The following is a 16,263-nucleotide window of genomic DNA, read 5'->3' as shown; positions in this document are numbered from 1 at the left end:
CACAACGGTACTAGAGAACAGAAAAGGAAGATAAAGGGGAATATTTCTGACAATCAAAAATGTTTCTGTCCCTGGCAGAATTCGATCCCGGAACCTTTTGACTGAGAGGCGAACACAGTACCTGTAGACAATGAAAATCATCCCCCCTCCCTAACTATGCCCATAACAAGTGTATTTCTTTCCAGTAGCATCAATAAACTATGTCCACAAACTTACTCAATGCTCCCTGGTCCATTACGGCATCGTTTTCATCTTCATACAACTTCACAGACACAACCGAGTACACTGTGTCATCCACTGAGATTGAACCTGGCTGCTCCAGGAACGACTTGTAGATGTATCTCTCTAGCAGATGCTGCACCCAGTCAGAGTCTGTATCCACCCGAATGATGACCACAGTGCTCCCTGGTCTGTAGGAAGCCAATCACAAACGTAGTGCGTGTCATGCTCACAGCAATGTTCAATATCAGTATTTGGTAAACACGAACAGTAAAACAAAAGGAGAATAATTTTTCTTCATAAAATCTTACCAATTTTCACAAATGTCAAACAGCAAAACATACGTCAAGTTCACCCTCAGACCAACTCCCAACACCTAGATATAACTGGACCATTTTTTTTTCACCATACCTTTGTTCAAGGATTAACTAGAGAAGAGAGAGCCTAGACTCTCTCAAATTAACTATACAGGAGAACACAGTAACAAGAAAGGAACAAACAAGTTCATTTTGCAAAGTTACACAATAAAACAAACTCAAGCCTAGAATCTCAGAGAGTCTCTTAACTTCTGAATATGCTGTGAATCCCTCTTCTCATCCAGTCCCTCATCTCCAGCTCCAACCTCCTCCTTGTACTTCCTCATTCTCTCCGTTCTTCCTAAGTGCCCTCTGACATTCAAGGCTTCTATTTACCACAATCGCATTATGCACACAAAAGTAAGGCACAGTCCAGGTCTCTCCACCTTATTCCCTCAAACATTTGGATCAATCTATATTTATAGACTTACAGCACATGGACGACGGCAATGTGGTACTCCGAGTACAAAGATACAAGATGTACCGAAATGTTGGCTCTCACAGCCACCTCCACAGCCCAGCTGTCACTGGCATTAAAGTCTTTGTCTATCTCAAACCTTAGGAACACTGTGAAATAAAAGGTGGAAAACACCAGTCATGTCATTTCATCTACCGGCAACAACATTCTATGATGTCAGAGTCGTGCTCTTTTTCATTATCCCTCCTTGTATTCAATACTATATAACATTTACAAAAGAAATGGAGGTTAACGGTTAGCTGTTTTGTATCTCAAATTATTTTGAACATCTTGAATAATGATACTACTACTACTACTACTACTACTACTACTACTACTACTACTACTACTACTACTACTACTACTACTACTACTACTATTATTACTAATAATAATAATAATACTGCTACTAATACTAATAATAATAAAGATCACTCTTATAGCACTCACTCCTCTCAACATATAATAATCTTTTTAAATATCTATACACTCGTAATCTGACAAAGACCACATACACAAAAAGACAATTGCTCTGGCTACTGATCACACTTGTTGTTGAGAGAAAAATCAAACTACAAGTAAAATCGTCTTAGACCAATCGTCGAGGAGGAAAAAGGTTGTCTTACACAGGGTCCTTATAATGTAAAAAAAAAAGACTATAGCTTGTTAACTTTGGTCTGACTGTGTTACAAAAATTCTAACTCATTTCTTTATTTACCTAAGCCCACAAACACTTCGGCAGGCCAGCGTCTAAGCAAAAATATTTTTTCCAAAAATCTTGATCAAGAAATAAAATGTTTAAAGTTTTTCTCTTTGGGCTCTATATTAAAAACCGCTCTTTGGACGCAAGCACAGGATCACTAAAATAAATGATTAGCAGTAACCTTGCCAACAAAGTGCTCATTTTGAGGCAGTGACATCTCCTTGCCCCACATTTCAGTGTAAGCTTGTAAATTTCACCCCCCAGTTGTCTAGATGTCTCCACGCATGTCTCTGAAATTACTCACCCCGTTGTTTGAATTGCGTTTCTTAGGCACACTTTAGAGTGTGGTGTTGAGGAAAACATGTCAACTTTAAAAGGTCTTAGGTGTATGCAGTAAATCCCCTATTATTATTTTTTACCTGCTATAGGTTTACATCAAAGAAAACGTGTTGGAATCTTAGTTTAAAGGGACCTTTATAAATGAGCTTTTAGATTCTGTTGGTTATCCAACTTTTAAACCTGTATGCAATGATCAGAGAAGATTAAACAGAGCTATTTCATTTTTACCTTGTTTTAATCTCGGTCAGATGAAAGTGAACAAGCTATAAGAGGAAACTGGAATGTGGACATTTTTAGAGATGTTTGTCTTATTAAGCTGGCCATTTGAGCAGGTTCAACAGTAGTTTCTAAACTGGGATCTAAGTAAATATGTTTTCAGACCAGATATAAATGCAGTCAAAGTTGGTGACTTTCTTAAAACCAGTGGAAGGGAATACCACAAAGAGGGAACCGCTGTCAAATTAAAGCCTTACCTCTTAAATTCTTTCGTTATACAAGGCATAGTTGTTTTTTAATAATAGACTGGTAACTTCGAGATGGAATACAATCCTGTGGCAGCGTAATTTGTTCGACTATTCCGTGTTTGTGTGTGAGCTTCACGAAATTTTCTTGCAAAGATAAAGAAGAAAAAAAAACAGGACCGCAAGCACAGCTCGATGAATGTGTGATTTCGAGTAATATGTGTTCTACCTATCCGGGTCATAGGCCTACTGTATTTTTTGTTTTTAAGAACAGACAGTGAACACCCAGATAAGTTTGACCACTCAAGAACAGCACCAGATATTCCAAATGTCTTTTCCGACCTTTCTAATAGTATGGAGAGATCATTATTATAGTGAAGTGACAAATGCTGCATTCAAGTCAAACATTGTGAGCTTTAAAATGCAACCTAATTTTGTTGCACCTTAAAAATCATTGTAAACTTTCATGTCCTTTTTTTTCCTCAAACAATTTAATTATCTTGGATGGCATAAAAGAGGGAAAAGGGGGACTAATATTACCCTTAATTCACATGGCATCATTACAATTAAATTTTCTCTCATCATTGACATTTTCAAAATAGCTCAGCAAATTTGACAAATATGTAAAAAGTCGCCAGATCATGGCCTTCATTACAGTCTCACTGTCATATAAAAGAACATTTGTCAAACTAAACAGCAGAAGACCATTACTCAATTTCAGGTGTTGTTGTTGTTGTTGTTATCAATCCAGCAACAGCTGGGCTCTCGCCCTTCTGTCCAATGCCATGTAGTAATAAGTGCAGGTCTGCTGCAGTTGCTGTAATGTTCCATAGAGTGTGTTGTCAATGTTAGGTCTCAGAGGGAGAAGGGTAGCTCTGATGTCATTTAGGGCTGTACAATGGAACAGGTGATGATCCACAGTCTCATATGCATAGTCACACAAGGGACACATTGGGGGAAGTTCCGGGTTTATTCTGTTCAAGTGGAAGTTGAGCTGTATATGTTCTGTTCGTAGGCGGAAGATCGTGGTCTGTTTCTTTCTCTGAAGGCGGTTGATATTGTCATTCCTTTTTGTTGTGGTCATATGTTTGAAAACTGCTCTGCCTGTCTTTCCCAGGGCCCATCTGTTCATCCAATCTTGTTTGTTGTTGCTTTTGATGATTTGTTTTGCAGTGTTGTATGAAGTTGGAATGTTGGGTTGTTCCTGTCTAGATCCTCGTTTGGCGAGTGTGTCTGCTCTGTCATTTCCAGGTATGTCTGAGTGTCAGAGGACCCACTGCATTACTAGGTTGATGCCACAGAATGTTATCAGATGATGGGATCCAAACAGTATATGGGTCAAATCTTGGTTTAGGTGACGGTCATTTTCTATGGCTTGTAATACTGATAGTGAGTCAGAGAAAATCACAATACTCTGTGCTTTTCCAGGATGAGTATTAAAAACTGTGCGGAGATGGTACAGTGCTGTTTCAATTGCCATCATTTCTGCATCGTAGTTGCTGCATTTCTCTCCACAGGCTGCAGAGATCTCATTGGAACTTCCATCTGGGTACTGTATTAGTATTCCATATCCAGCTTTGGTTGTGCCTTTGAATGCTGAGCCGTCCGTATAGACGTGTATCCAGTCATCTGAATAGCTGTAGATTGTTTGATGTGATGCAAGCATCAGCGTCACTGGGTCTGAAGATTTTGTGCTCTTGTCTTTGAGAGATGTTGTAATGATTGGCTTTTTTAAAGAAAGGTGGGGAGGGATGTTTTGGTTGACTCTTTTGGTTTCTTTTCTATTTTGTGGTAGATGGTGGCTCTCCATTAATTCTGTGATGTGATGCATGATTGACTTTTGTTGAATTCGTTTCTTTGGTTTCCATGTTTCTACTAATTTCCTGTTTGGGTGGTTGGGGCACATTCTTTTAGTTCTTTCATGTAGCTCCAAAACTGCTTTATCTCTGTGTATTCCCAGGGGTTCAACATTTGCAAGGATTCCGCACGCGGCGGTAGGTGTGGATCTCATGCCGCCATTTATAAAACGAAGGGCATTGTTTTGGACCTTGTCAAGGGTGTTGCAAGTAGTTGTACTGCACATAGTGAGTAGGCTATTGCTGTATTCCAGGGAAGATCGGACATAACCCAGGTCTAGAGCTCTCAAAGTTTGTTTGTCTGACCCCCATGAACTGCTTGCGAGTTTCTTTAAAAGTTGGAGTCTTTTTTTTGCCTTGTTCCTTATGTTCTCCACTTGGCTTTTCATGGTTAGCTTATGGTCAAGTTTGACTCCTAGGTAAGTTGGATGTTCTTCTTTGGGGAGACTTTCATTTCCTATCTTTAGTTTGAGATTTTCTTTGGCTGCTTTATGGCTCTTCGTGAAGATGGTGTATACTGTTTTCGTGCAGTTTATTTTAAGTTTCCATTTCTGACAGTAATTATGGAGCCTCTTGAGGTCTTCATTTAATTTCCCTGCTCCTACTATCGTGCTGTGATGTGTCTGCCAGAGAGCAAGATCATCGGCATAAAGAGTCTTTTCTGATTTCAGCACGTTCGTTACATCATTAAAGAAGATCAGGAACAAACTCAATTTCAGGTGCGACTAGAACAAAACGCCTTCCCCCTTATTATGTCCGTGTTGTTCTGGAAAAACAAAATATGTTTCATGGCATTGTATGACAACAGGACACAATCATGAAGTACTCACATGTTGTCTTCCAAGCTGCGAAAGAAAGGTAGGAAAAAGAAATAGATGTATAAAACAAAAGTGAAACTTCTGATTTGTTCATGTTTAGACTAGCAGAGAAAAAAAAAAAAAACCTCCACACCTTTGCATACACACACATTGACACATTTACACTGACACACACACAAACACACAAACACCCTCACACACATGCACGCACGCACGCCCCTACACATGCAAGCACGCACGCACGCACGCACACGCACACACACACACACACACACACACACACACACACACACACACACACACACACACGCAAACACACAAGTGAAAAGTACAAGGGAAAATGACATGAGTCACAGTTTTGAGCTTTTGCCTTTGATTATTTTGATCTATCGTTAACATGTTCAACTTATACGGTTTTAATTCTTTTTAAAACAATTGTAGTCTCATATTATAGCTTGTTCACTTTCTTCTGACCATGGTTAAATATAGGTAAAATGAAATCGCTCTTTTCAACCTTTTCAGATATTTGGATGCGAGTCTAAATAATGTGGATGGGCTACAGAATCTAAAAGCCTGTTCATAAAGGTTCTGGGGTTCCGACACGTTTTCTTTCATGTTAGCCTAAAGAAAGTAAAAAATATTAAGGGGTTTAACATACATGTAAAACATTAAAAAGTTGACATATTTTCCTCAACATCCCACAACATATATGCCTAAGAAACATGATTCAAGAGAAAAGGTGGGTACTTTTTGAGACTCACGAGGAGAAATCTAGATGGCTGTAGAATATAATCTTCAAGCTTACACTGAAATGTGGAGGCAGGGAGTTGCTGTCTCAGAATTAGCAATTTGTAAGCTAGGCAAACGCAAAGCCCCGGTTACACGCAACGATAAAGAGTATCAGATTCGTCGTATGAGAGAACTGTCCGTTTTATCAAACTGTGTTGTCTGTTTACATGTTCCAATCTATCGTCCAGTTTTCTATTGATTGAGGAGATTCCTCGTCATAAAGTATAAAGCCACCATGTCTCTTTGCACCGACAGCGATTTGCCTGCTCTTTATGTGAAGGTTTTGAGCTCTGGACCTAATGAATGAAAGGCGAACACTACCTCTAGATCACAGAACCACCCCCATCCCCTTTCTCCTGTACATTTTGATATAGCAGAACAGTGTCTTTAGAAAAGGGTGGCCATACTGTAGGCCTACTGTGTTGTGTGTACAACCGGAAGCTTTGACTTGACTGCAGATATGTGCAACGCACCGAGTGACGTCAATGCACAGCTTCACCCTTGACGATCAACAAAATAATAAAATTGCTAAAATATATATAATAACGCACCAAATCAGGTTCTACGTGAGCAAATTTGCTTATTTTGAGACGCTGATTCCGAATATGAAATCAGTTTTTACCAATGATAATTATTTTACAAATTTTGAGTCCCGAGTTTAGTTCTGCGCGGCAGCAAATTTCAAAGTGAATCTACGTCACACCGCGTCTCCCTCAAGTGTGACCGTGATCGAACGGAAAATATCAAGCAGCGCTTGATTTCTCGACCGAGTCTCCAAACCATCGTTCAATCATCCAAATTTCGTACAATTTTGTGGTTACACCTAAGGTTTTATTGTATGATGACTACTTCAGCGCCAGGCCCGAGAAGTCCATTGCAGTCACTCTCCTATGGCTGGGTGACCAGATGGAGTACTTTGTACTGCTGGAAATGTGACTGCAAACTGTTAATACAGGGCCCAAATAGAGAAAAAATGTTATTACTGGATCAAGATTTTTCAGAAAATATTTTTGTTTGGTCCCTGTCCAGGAGAAGTGTATTGCACAAGTTTTGAAGGCATAGATAAATTAATGAATATGCTAAAATATTTTTAAGCAGACAGATGAAAGTGAACAAGCTATAGTGGCATATTTCTAATAGTTGTACTGTGAACAAACAGTGGTATTTCTTTGGAGCACATAAAAGAAAAGTGGTAGAGATCAGTATTTTTTTCTGTGACCAATGCCCTTTTTCTCTTGACGTTTTCAAATGCATTCACACATATACACAGGCCAAACACACATACAAACATACATGTTACATTAATATATGTCAACATTTTTATTTAGATATTCATTTTCAAATATTTTTACAGGAGAAAGACTCCTTTTTTTCTATTCATTCGCTTTTTTAATGATATTATCAGCTGAGAATGTTTATAAAATAATTTTTCTAATTTTTTCAACACTAGAAGTAGGCTTAGTCTTTTCTTCACAATTTTCCAACACAGCTATCGATCATGACCCTGTTTTTTGGGGGGGATTTTGTTGTTTTTATTTGGGGGGGGAATATATTCTGCAAAGTTCAGAAAAAGATAAAACATACAGCCAAAACCTCAGAGCAACCTAATTGTTCTAGTAATGTGAACAATGGGAAATTTCATTTCAAATATTTTGTTACTTACAAACTCTCTCATTATTCTTCTAGCACTAAGTCTTTTCCCACAACATGACACGAATCACATACAAGGTGAGGAGGTCTGAGAGAGTTTGACAGAATATGCTATTGAAGATATCATGAGATACAGTATACTTCAACATATGTGACCTATGAAAATAGCTTTCTTTCTTTACTGAGGATAATTTAGATCTTTAAAAGAGGCAGGCCTTGCAACATGTGTCAGCAGAAAGACCGAGGTATGTGATAAATATCCTCCTCACTGAAGAATCCAGCTCAAGTCTCCTATGTATGACAGAGGAATGCCTAACCGCTACACCATCGATGCAGGAACAAAATTAGTTAAATTATATCTTCTCATTGAAATAAATTATCTAGTCTTATTGAGCTCTGGTACACTGTGGAATGCAGGAAATAAAAAATGCTGTCACATAACACCATCCACTTAAAAAGCAAAATATTGACAGTATGTCGGGTTTTCCAAGACCACTACATGTACACAACTTTTAGACGTAAGTGTTTTAACTGACTTAAAAAAAGAATACTTACAGACAGTATCTTCTCCACACTTGTCAAAAACATTGTCCTGTGTACAGTTCATGGCACTGTCATTACACCGTTGCTTACCAAGAGCGGTTAACACAGAACACCAGTCCACTTCTGTAGGGAAATAGGAATGTTATAGCTTTTTCTTTACAATGCTCTCAAGTCAGAACAGTTTTTAAAGTGAAAATATTCAAGGGGAATAACAAATTAAGGACTTATAGTTGGACATTCTCTTAAACATTTTTCAACAACACCATTTTAAATTTCAAGTTTTCCATAATTTGCGTAAAGCAAAATACACTGACACTTTGCTACTTGGACCTTAAGAGCAACCTTCTACAAAGATTAGACAACACTAATTTAAATCATGTATTCTGAATCATCAATTGTTTTAAGATGATATCAATAACTCCATATGCCCAAAATTGACGAGCGCCTGATTCCACCGAGTCGTGACACACATTATAGTCTAAAAACATGAACAAATATGTGTCACGATGCAGTGGAATCAGGCGCTGGTCAATTTTGGGGCATAGGGAGTTATTTATAGGTACCATCTTAAAGGTTGTTCATTTGCCTTGCTTTCAATGAAAAAATATCAATTTATTTTCAATAGAAGCCAAGATATTTGCGATTGAAAGATAAAATTAGCTAGAAAATGGCCGCCAAAGTTTGGTGACTTCCATTAACAGTCCTTGGAAACTGCAAAATATACATATTTTGTGCCTTTAACCCCTTCAATGCCGCAGGTAAATAGGCCCCTGGGCTGGAGGGGAAATCCCATGAGCCAAGGCTGCTCAGGGGTGACCCCACTCTACCTCCCATAACTTTTTTATTTATTTTAATATTTCCTCGTGAATTTCAGCATACATTCTGCATTGAACTACTTTTCTATTTATATAATTTTAGGGGGATTTCATTGAGAGATAGATGGAGAAAAGTTGGAGTTAGTAACATGATGCCAAAAACAACACCACCAAACAACATACAGCAACACTCATTCGAGTAATGATAAACTGAGACCAAAAAAGGTCTATCATGTTGTGTGAGTGTCTGCAGGTACAGAGGAAGTGACAAGAGGCTTTTCCTACCTTATACAACGCTTGTAAATTCCATATGTATACATGTAAGCCTAGGCTTCCTCAGTCTTAGGCCATCCAGCCCGCACGACTGGCTCCAGCATTGAGGGCCGGGGTGGACGACCTTATCTTGATAAGCTCACCTCAAGACCAGTCCTTATCTTATCGAGGCAATGTGAAAAGCGGCCATTAAATGCAAAAAACGACGATTAAATGCGAAAAGCGGTGATAGGCAGATGTTCTAATACTAATACGTATACAGGTGATGGACCATTTTTGCATTACGTTTCTGCGTGCCGATAGTGTAATAGTAATGTGTGTAGTGTGTAGCCGTCTAGTCTGTCTAATCTCCTAGCCTCTTCATTGTTTCATTCAGTCCTCTTGGATGCACACGTTTTTTTCTTTTAGATGTATTTTCACTACACTCAATTTTAAGGATTAAATTTGTGCTTATATTATGTGTCTTAGTGTTCAGCCCAGATTCTAGTTTTCGTTCATCGTGAATGTTATTGTTACTAGAATCTGCTGAAGTTACTGTGAAAAAGTTTTCAGCTGACGTCTCAGTTTCAGCGCAATGAACCGTGTGAGCAACATTTGAACATGGGAAGAAAGTGTAGGGGATGGGGCAGTAGAAGTGGTTTTGCCAGCCAAAAGGAAGATGCAAAATAACAATAACATAGATTTCCAAAAGATTCTGAAAAAAAGCACAGTGGATCAAAAGTGTTCCAAATAAATTAATCATAGAAGATGTCACGGATTATAATATGGGAGTGCTCTGCACTTCAAACCTGATGTACCTTTGACACCGGCTGGAAGATTTATAGTGCCCTCAGAGTCTCCAACAAAATTTCCAGAAGTACCACCATCATGTTGTGGCAGACCAGCTCCAAAAAAGAGAGCAACTACAAGTTCAGCTTCTTCTAGAGCTGCTGATATTGATGATATATTTAAAGAAAGAGATGTCTTCAAGTTCAATTCATTTTATCAAACAATGGATATGACGCTGACAGCCATAGGCAATGTTGCAAAGAGTAACATCTGTCTTGCTCAGCAGAACTTGAGATGGCCCTGTTTTTGCATTTTCCATGTATTTGACTTTTGTTCACCATACCCATGACCACGTGAAAGAGGTTTCATTTGAAGCTTCACAAACTGAAGCACATCAGGCATCCTGGCTTCACTATCGCACTACAGATGTTGTCACATGCTAGAGTCAGATTAGCCTTGATGAAATTTTGTACTTCGTGTGTAACCTTCCAGAGAGACATTGTTGGCCTACAATACTACTACCACTTGTTGAGTAGGGTTGTTTTTTTTAAATGGAAACCACCCAAAAACTGTGCAGAAACTGATTAGTGGTGATTTTGTGGGACTTTCCAGCGATATTCCATCTTGATTGTTATCGTAAGCTGATGCGGCTGGCAGATATCTTCATGAAAAGATTTGCGGAGCAAATGAAGGACAGGCGAAGAAAAAAAATAGCAAAGTAACTTTTTTTTCAGAAGTAAGGGGATTGTGTTCAGTTACATGCTTAGTATAATATATATATATATATATATATATATATATATATAATATATATATATATATATATATATATATTGTGTGTGTGTGTGTGTGGTGTGTGTGTGTGTGTGTGTGTCAAATTAATTTTCTTTCATATTTGTTGAAACATGTAGAATGAGAACAATGTTGCAAGTGAAGAACAAAAGTTATCCCACTAGTGTGCCACGGTCTTTTTTTTTTGTGGTAAAAGGCAAACGTAATTCATTTTCATGTTTACGAATTGATACACTCTGTCACTGGAGAGATCTTCTTTTGTTATAAGAGCCGATAATATCTCACAAAAAAAGCTGCAACAACAAAAATGAATAGCATTTAAGTAAAGTTCGTTGTAGGCCAGTCTAGTGAATACAGTGCGATAATGCTCCATCACCCGCACCAACGCACTAGTCTATCGCCGCTTTTCGCATTGACCCTCCGGGAACGTAGTAGGCCTCCAATGCTGAGGCCAGTCATGTGGGCTGGATGGCCTGGGACTGAGGAAGCCTAGATGTAAGCCCATCAGTTTTTACTGCCAATAAATCATTTTTGTGCGGTAGATGTGTTTGATCTAGATTCTAGATGTAATCTTCTCTTTGAGCTAAGATCTGAATCTTTCACTTTCAAATGGGGGGAAAATTGTGGAAAACATAAAGGGAAGGTACCTCAATAATAGTTACAAGATTTTAGCAGTAACTTCCCTTATAATTGGTATCAAAACAACCTCTGTCACAGTCCCGTAAATTCTACGGGCCATATGCACAGCGCTACATGGTTCAGGCCCGTAAATTGTAAGAGCGCAGCAGCAAAGAGGTTAATCAACGTCTTCCATAAAAATCTGCAAATTTCCAAACTGGCCGAAAAGTGCCGATTTATCAGATTTCATTATTTTGACGAGCACCTGATTTCACCACAATACCTCACGTATTTCATAAAAAGCACTATGTTGCCTGCCTTTTCACATTTTAGATAAAGAAAAAAAAGAACTGAGATATATCTTTATGAACAACAAAGTTGTGCCTAGTGAGTCTTCAAGCTATGCCGAGTGACCAGAATACATTTTCTCAATTAGTTTAAATTAGAGCCAAGGAAAAGAAGGTTTCAGGTCAATTCCTTTTTCGCCCCTTGACCTCTTGCACCAAACTCCTACAAGTAAAGAAATTTGGAGAAAAATACCTTCACCATCATCAATATCCACAAGGACCTTCATTGGTCCTATGAAGGGATACTCTTCAAAACTGCCACCCCATTGGGCGTGTGATGTCACCATGATTCTGCCTAGAGAGTTTAGGATGCCCATGTCAACATCTATGGTGAAAACCACAACTGAGTGGAACTCAAGGAAAGAGTTCTTGTCGAAAGTATTTTCCCTGCGAACAGTCAAAATTCTCTTATTTAACATTTTATCAAAACACAATTGAAGGGTTTAAATGAAATCAGCATTTAGACAGCATTTGCAGACTATTTAAATAATTAAAACCAAATGGGATATAGCTTTAAGATTAAAAGACAAAATAATGAAGCTTTGGAGTCTTTAAAACGAAATATAATTCCAGGATTTAATTCTAACAGGCTTAGTCAAACATAAACAGGCTTGCTTATATCAAATTCAGATATTCTCATCACTATATTAATTGGTTACATTTCCCCTGCAGGTGGGGTGGGAGGGAGGGTGACACCCCATAGTTTAACCACGGTGGAGCAAAGATAGATAGTGCTTGTTGTAAGAGTCGACTAGAAATGTATTACTGGTCTCCTGAAAAGTGCCATTTGACAGAAAGCCAACTATCCGATCCTATAAAAGCTACAAAAGTTACAGAAATACAAGAAAAGGTGTCAAATTTTTTCATTCTTAGGAGACAGAGGAGCTTTTGTACTGGCAGGACCAATGAAGTACAGCAGACAAAGCGCTCAAGTGTTACAAGAGATGAAGATAGGCTTCACATACTAAGAGTCAGTGAAACCCACTGTATACAGTCTAGGAAGAAACAGTTCAGCTGGGAAGGAAGATTACAAGCGTCATGCGGAAGGAGTTGGAATTTTAACGAATGCACTGAAATTACCTAGAGGATGAGAACCACATGGGGAGAAAATCATTATGGCTTCATTCACCACAAAGAGCAAGAGCATCACCATAAATATAATTCAGATCTACACCCCAACGAAAAGTTCTTCAGATAAAAACAAGATGTCTTTTACAATCTTCTCCAGGGGGACGGGGGGGGGGGGGTGTCCACTTACAAACTACCAAGGAAAGATGTCAACATCATAATGGGAGAGGTGCCAATGCCAAGATTGGTCATGACAACATGGATTATAAGGGCATTGTAGGGTAGCATGGTCAGGACAATAGGTGAATGAGAATGGTGAGCCATTTGCAAATATCCATGCTTTTAATAGTTTTGTTAATTGAAGTTTAGTTTTTGCCCACGAGAGGATCCACAAGATTATCTGGTTTTTACCAGATGGAGTGACTGAGAACCAGATTGATCATTTTTGTATCTCTTGTTGGTTCAGATGTTCTTTGGAAGATATAGTACAGAGACAGACAGATGTTGGATCGGACCATCATCTGTTGCTAACAAAACTTAAACCTTGTCTCAAAAAGCATGGAATCAAAACAGGAAGCAAGAGAATGAAGTTCCAAGAGGGCCTCTTAGAAGGACAGAAGAAAAAAAGTTTCAGCTGCAGCTGAGGAACAGATCTCAACCTTTTGTCGATATAAATGGAGAGGACATGGAAGTGGGGGCACATGACTGGACCAAGGTCAAAGAAGTCTTCACTTAAACACGTCAAGAAATACTTGGTGAGAAGAAATAGGAACATAAGAAATGAACTAGCCAACACTCCTTGGATTTGATTGGAAATAGAAGACAACTGAAGGCAGGGGTGAATGCATTTAGAGGGCTATTCATGAGACCAAAAAGATGATAAATTTAAACTTTAATAAATTATTTATTCTTGCTGTCTGCTTAGCATTTATCAGGTACAACATACCCCATATAGAAAAACTCTGCCATTAGAAATCCAGGAAGTTGTTGAAATTTCTCTGTGGCCTGAAACACAATTATGACATCAATCTGTTAACTGTATGGAAAGGACATACTATAGGCCTACTAAAACATTATCAAATTGGACCCCAAAAATAAAACCTTCTCGCTAATTGAAGTAATTGTTTGTATATCTGTCTTTTGAATCTGTTTTTAAGATTTACATGAAGTTTAAAAAAAGAAATAACCCTTCATCAGGCCTCAAGACTAACACAAAATTTTTCAGCAAAAGTGGAAAAAGAGAGCTTTTGCTTCCATTAAGCATAGCATTTAACAATAATAATACTAATAAATTGCATCCATGTGTCACATAACTTAACTGAAGTACTGTAGATCCTATGTGCTAGACATCTTATCATCACCACGGCAGAACCTATAACATTCTGAAACATTCTCAACATCCTGGGGGGCAGCCAGTGCAAGCAACAACTCTACAAGAGCTCAACAAGCACTAATATACTGACTGTCAATAGGCTACCCTCTTCTGTCTTATCCAAAACCAAACCAATTCTACTTATAACATTCTAAAAAAATCAGTAATCCAAATCCAGGATTTGTATGTTTAAAGGACGGAAGCATGCCAGTTTGTCACAGACCCAGTTTGTCACAGACCCAGTTGGTCACAGGCCCAGTTGGTCACAGGCCCAGTTTGTCACAGGCCTTGATTGTGCCCTGCATGATGGAAGTTATCACTGACGCTCTCAAAAAGAGTAAATGAATGATTGTTTGATTGTATGAATTGAGCAATTTTATTTTTCAATTGTTTTTAATGAAAGAAATTGTTGAAATTTTACAGAGTGATTTAAATTTGCTTTGATTTGCATACAAAAAGGTTAGAAATATTGAACAATACACGCTGAGTTGACATTTTAGAGGGACTATCTCTACACCACCAATTTGAAGGGGGAGAATAAAAAACTGAAGTTATAACTACAGTGTTAAAGTGCTGTAATTATAACTGCTATTCATACTCAAACACTTAAATGAAATTGTGACAAACTGGACCTGTGACAAACTGGGCAGCCCCCTAAAGGACTTACTATCAGCCCCATCCTTTGTGCGATCTCTCCCCATGGGAGGGGCATGGTGCTATTCCCGGCTTCTGCCGGCGGTGCCTTGAGGTTGACCACCAGTCTCACCACACGCTTTTTGTATTCTGGAACAGAAATAAGACTTAAACTTCATGTTAAAATAATGACCTTTAGGCCTACAGATTACAAAAGCAGGAGTTGGAGTAGAATTTTGAGTTAGAGTAAAGAGAAGCGCATTGACACAGTAGGCCTAACTGTGCATTTAGATAAGGGGGAGGGGGGGAGACACACATGCACCAAAAATAGTAGAGAACCGTTGCATGCACTGCACAGTGCACACAGAGACAAAAACACAAGATGAAAAGTTTAAAAGCAAGACCTACCCGTGGCGCCCTCCAACCACCTGCCTTTCCAGAGAAATATAATCTAGCCGCACACACAATATTATTATCATCAGCTATATCTACTCGGTCAACGAAATACGTGAAATAATCAACAAAAATAACACCCAGGAACATTTGTGGACCAACTAACAGTACCAGTACCCCCAGAATGTGTCCGTGATTGAGGTGACTTTATAGCGTGGGGTTATGACGAGGTCACACCAGAGACTTGTAGGCTATTAATACTATTATATTATCCTAGATCGCCGGCCACTTATGGCCGCACGCTTTTCTCTATATGTACAAAAAATTTCGCTGCGCTAAATGAAGGGTAAAACGCCAGTTCCGCTACAGTCGATGGCACCGGCAACCTTTCCCCCCGCCGTTACCCCACATTTGGTTCCAAATAGAGTTCAATCAAAGATTCTCTACTACATCTTTGGTTCAATGGTGCGCTCTATAGTAGACCGGAAGTATGTCACAGTGCACAGTCTAGGATAAAATAATGCGGCATCCACTACGCAGAGGCCTAATGGAGAACAATGTTTTCATCCCGTACTGCCTTATCACAACTGTGAAACTGGCTCACACTAATGACATCAAGCACAAGAGTGCCCTGTTGCTTTGTTGTGTTTCAAGTAAAATAAGTTTAACAAACTCTCCATGACAAATAAAGTAGTCTCTGCCTGAGATCCCGATGCTTGGAAGCAAGGAAAATATTCAACAGTTGAACAGAACAAGGTCATATTGACAAGTCAACGTTGATCTGTTCTCACTCCCACCCCCTTTCCAGCTTCTTTCCGAAAAGAATCATGACTGAGCGATCGTAAGAAGGGCAAGGGGGTGAATTGGAAAAAGACTTACCCACAGCTTGAACTCTCGGGCGGAATGGTGGCTCAAAATGGAAAGGAAGAGGTTCCTGTGGTAAAAAAAACCAACACCAAATTATGAATTCATGACAACTCATTTCTCTCCCCC

The 16,263-nt window shown here is 38.8% G+C and overlaps 1 protein-coding gene across 1 annotated transcript in view; it reads right to left on the bottom strand.

The window, feature by feature from the left end:
- The window catches only part of LOC101854936, a gene marked incomplete at both ends in the record, with an annotated part of 275,129 nt that overhangs the window by 248,679 nt on the left and 10,187 nt on the right, over positions 1-16,263 (bottom strand). Inside the window, 8 exon segments of the mRNA XM_013080473.1 lie at positions 217-410; positions 1,007-1,142; positions 5,222-5,236; positions 8,204-8,314; positions 11,998-12,191; positions 13,819-13,877; positions 14,912-15,027; positions 16,150-16,204. Of these exon segments, the coding sequence (XP_012935927.1) occupies positions 217-410; positions 1,007-1,142; positions 5,222-5,236; positions 8,204-8,314; positions 11,998-12,191; positions 13,819-13,877; positions 14,912-15,027; positions 16,150-16,204 (880 nt within the window).

The sequence above is a fragment of the Aplysia californica genome, unplaced genomic scaffold, assembly GCF_000002075.1.
Source record: "Aplysia californica isolate F4 #8 unplaced genomic scaffold, AplCal3.0 scaffold00088, whole genome shotgun sequence".
Lineage (NCBI taxonomy): Eukaryota > Metazoa > Mollusca > Gastropoda > Aplysiida > Aplysiidae > Aplysia > Aplysia californica.
The sequence above is the reverse complement of the archived record's forward strand: the minus strand, read 5'-3'. Positions and strand labels throughout refer to the sequence as shown.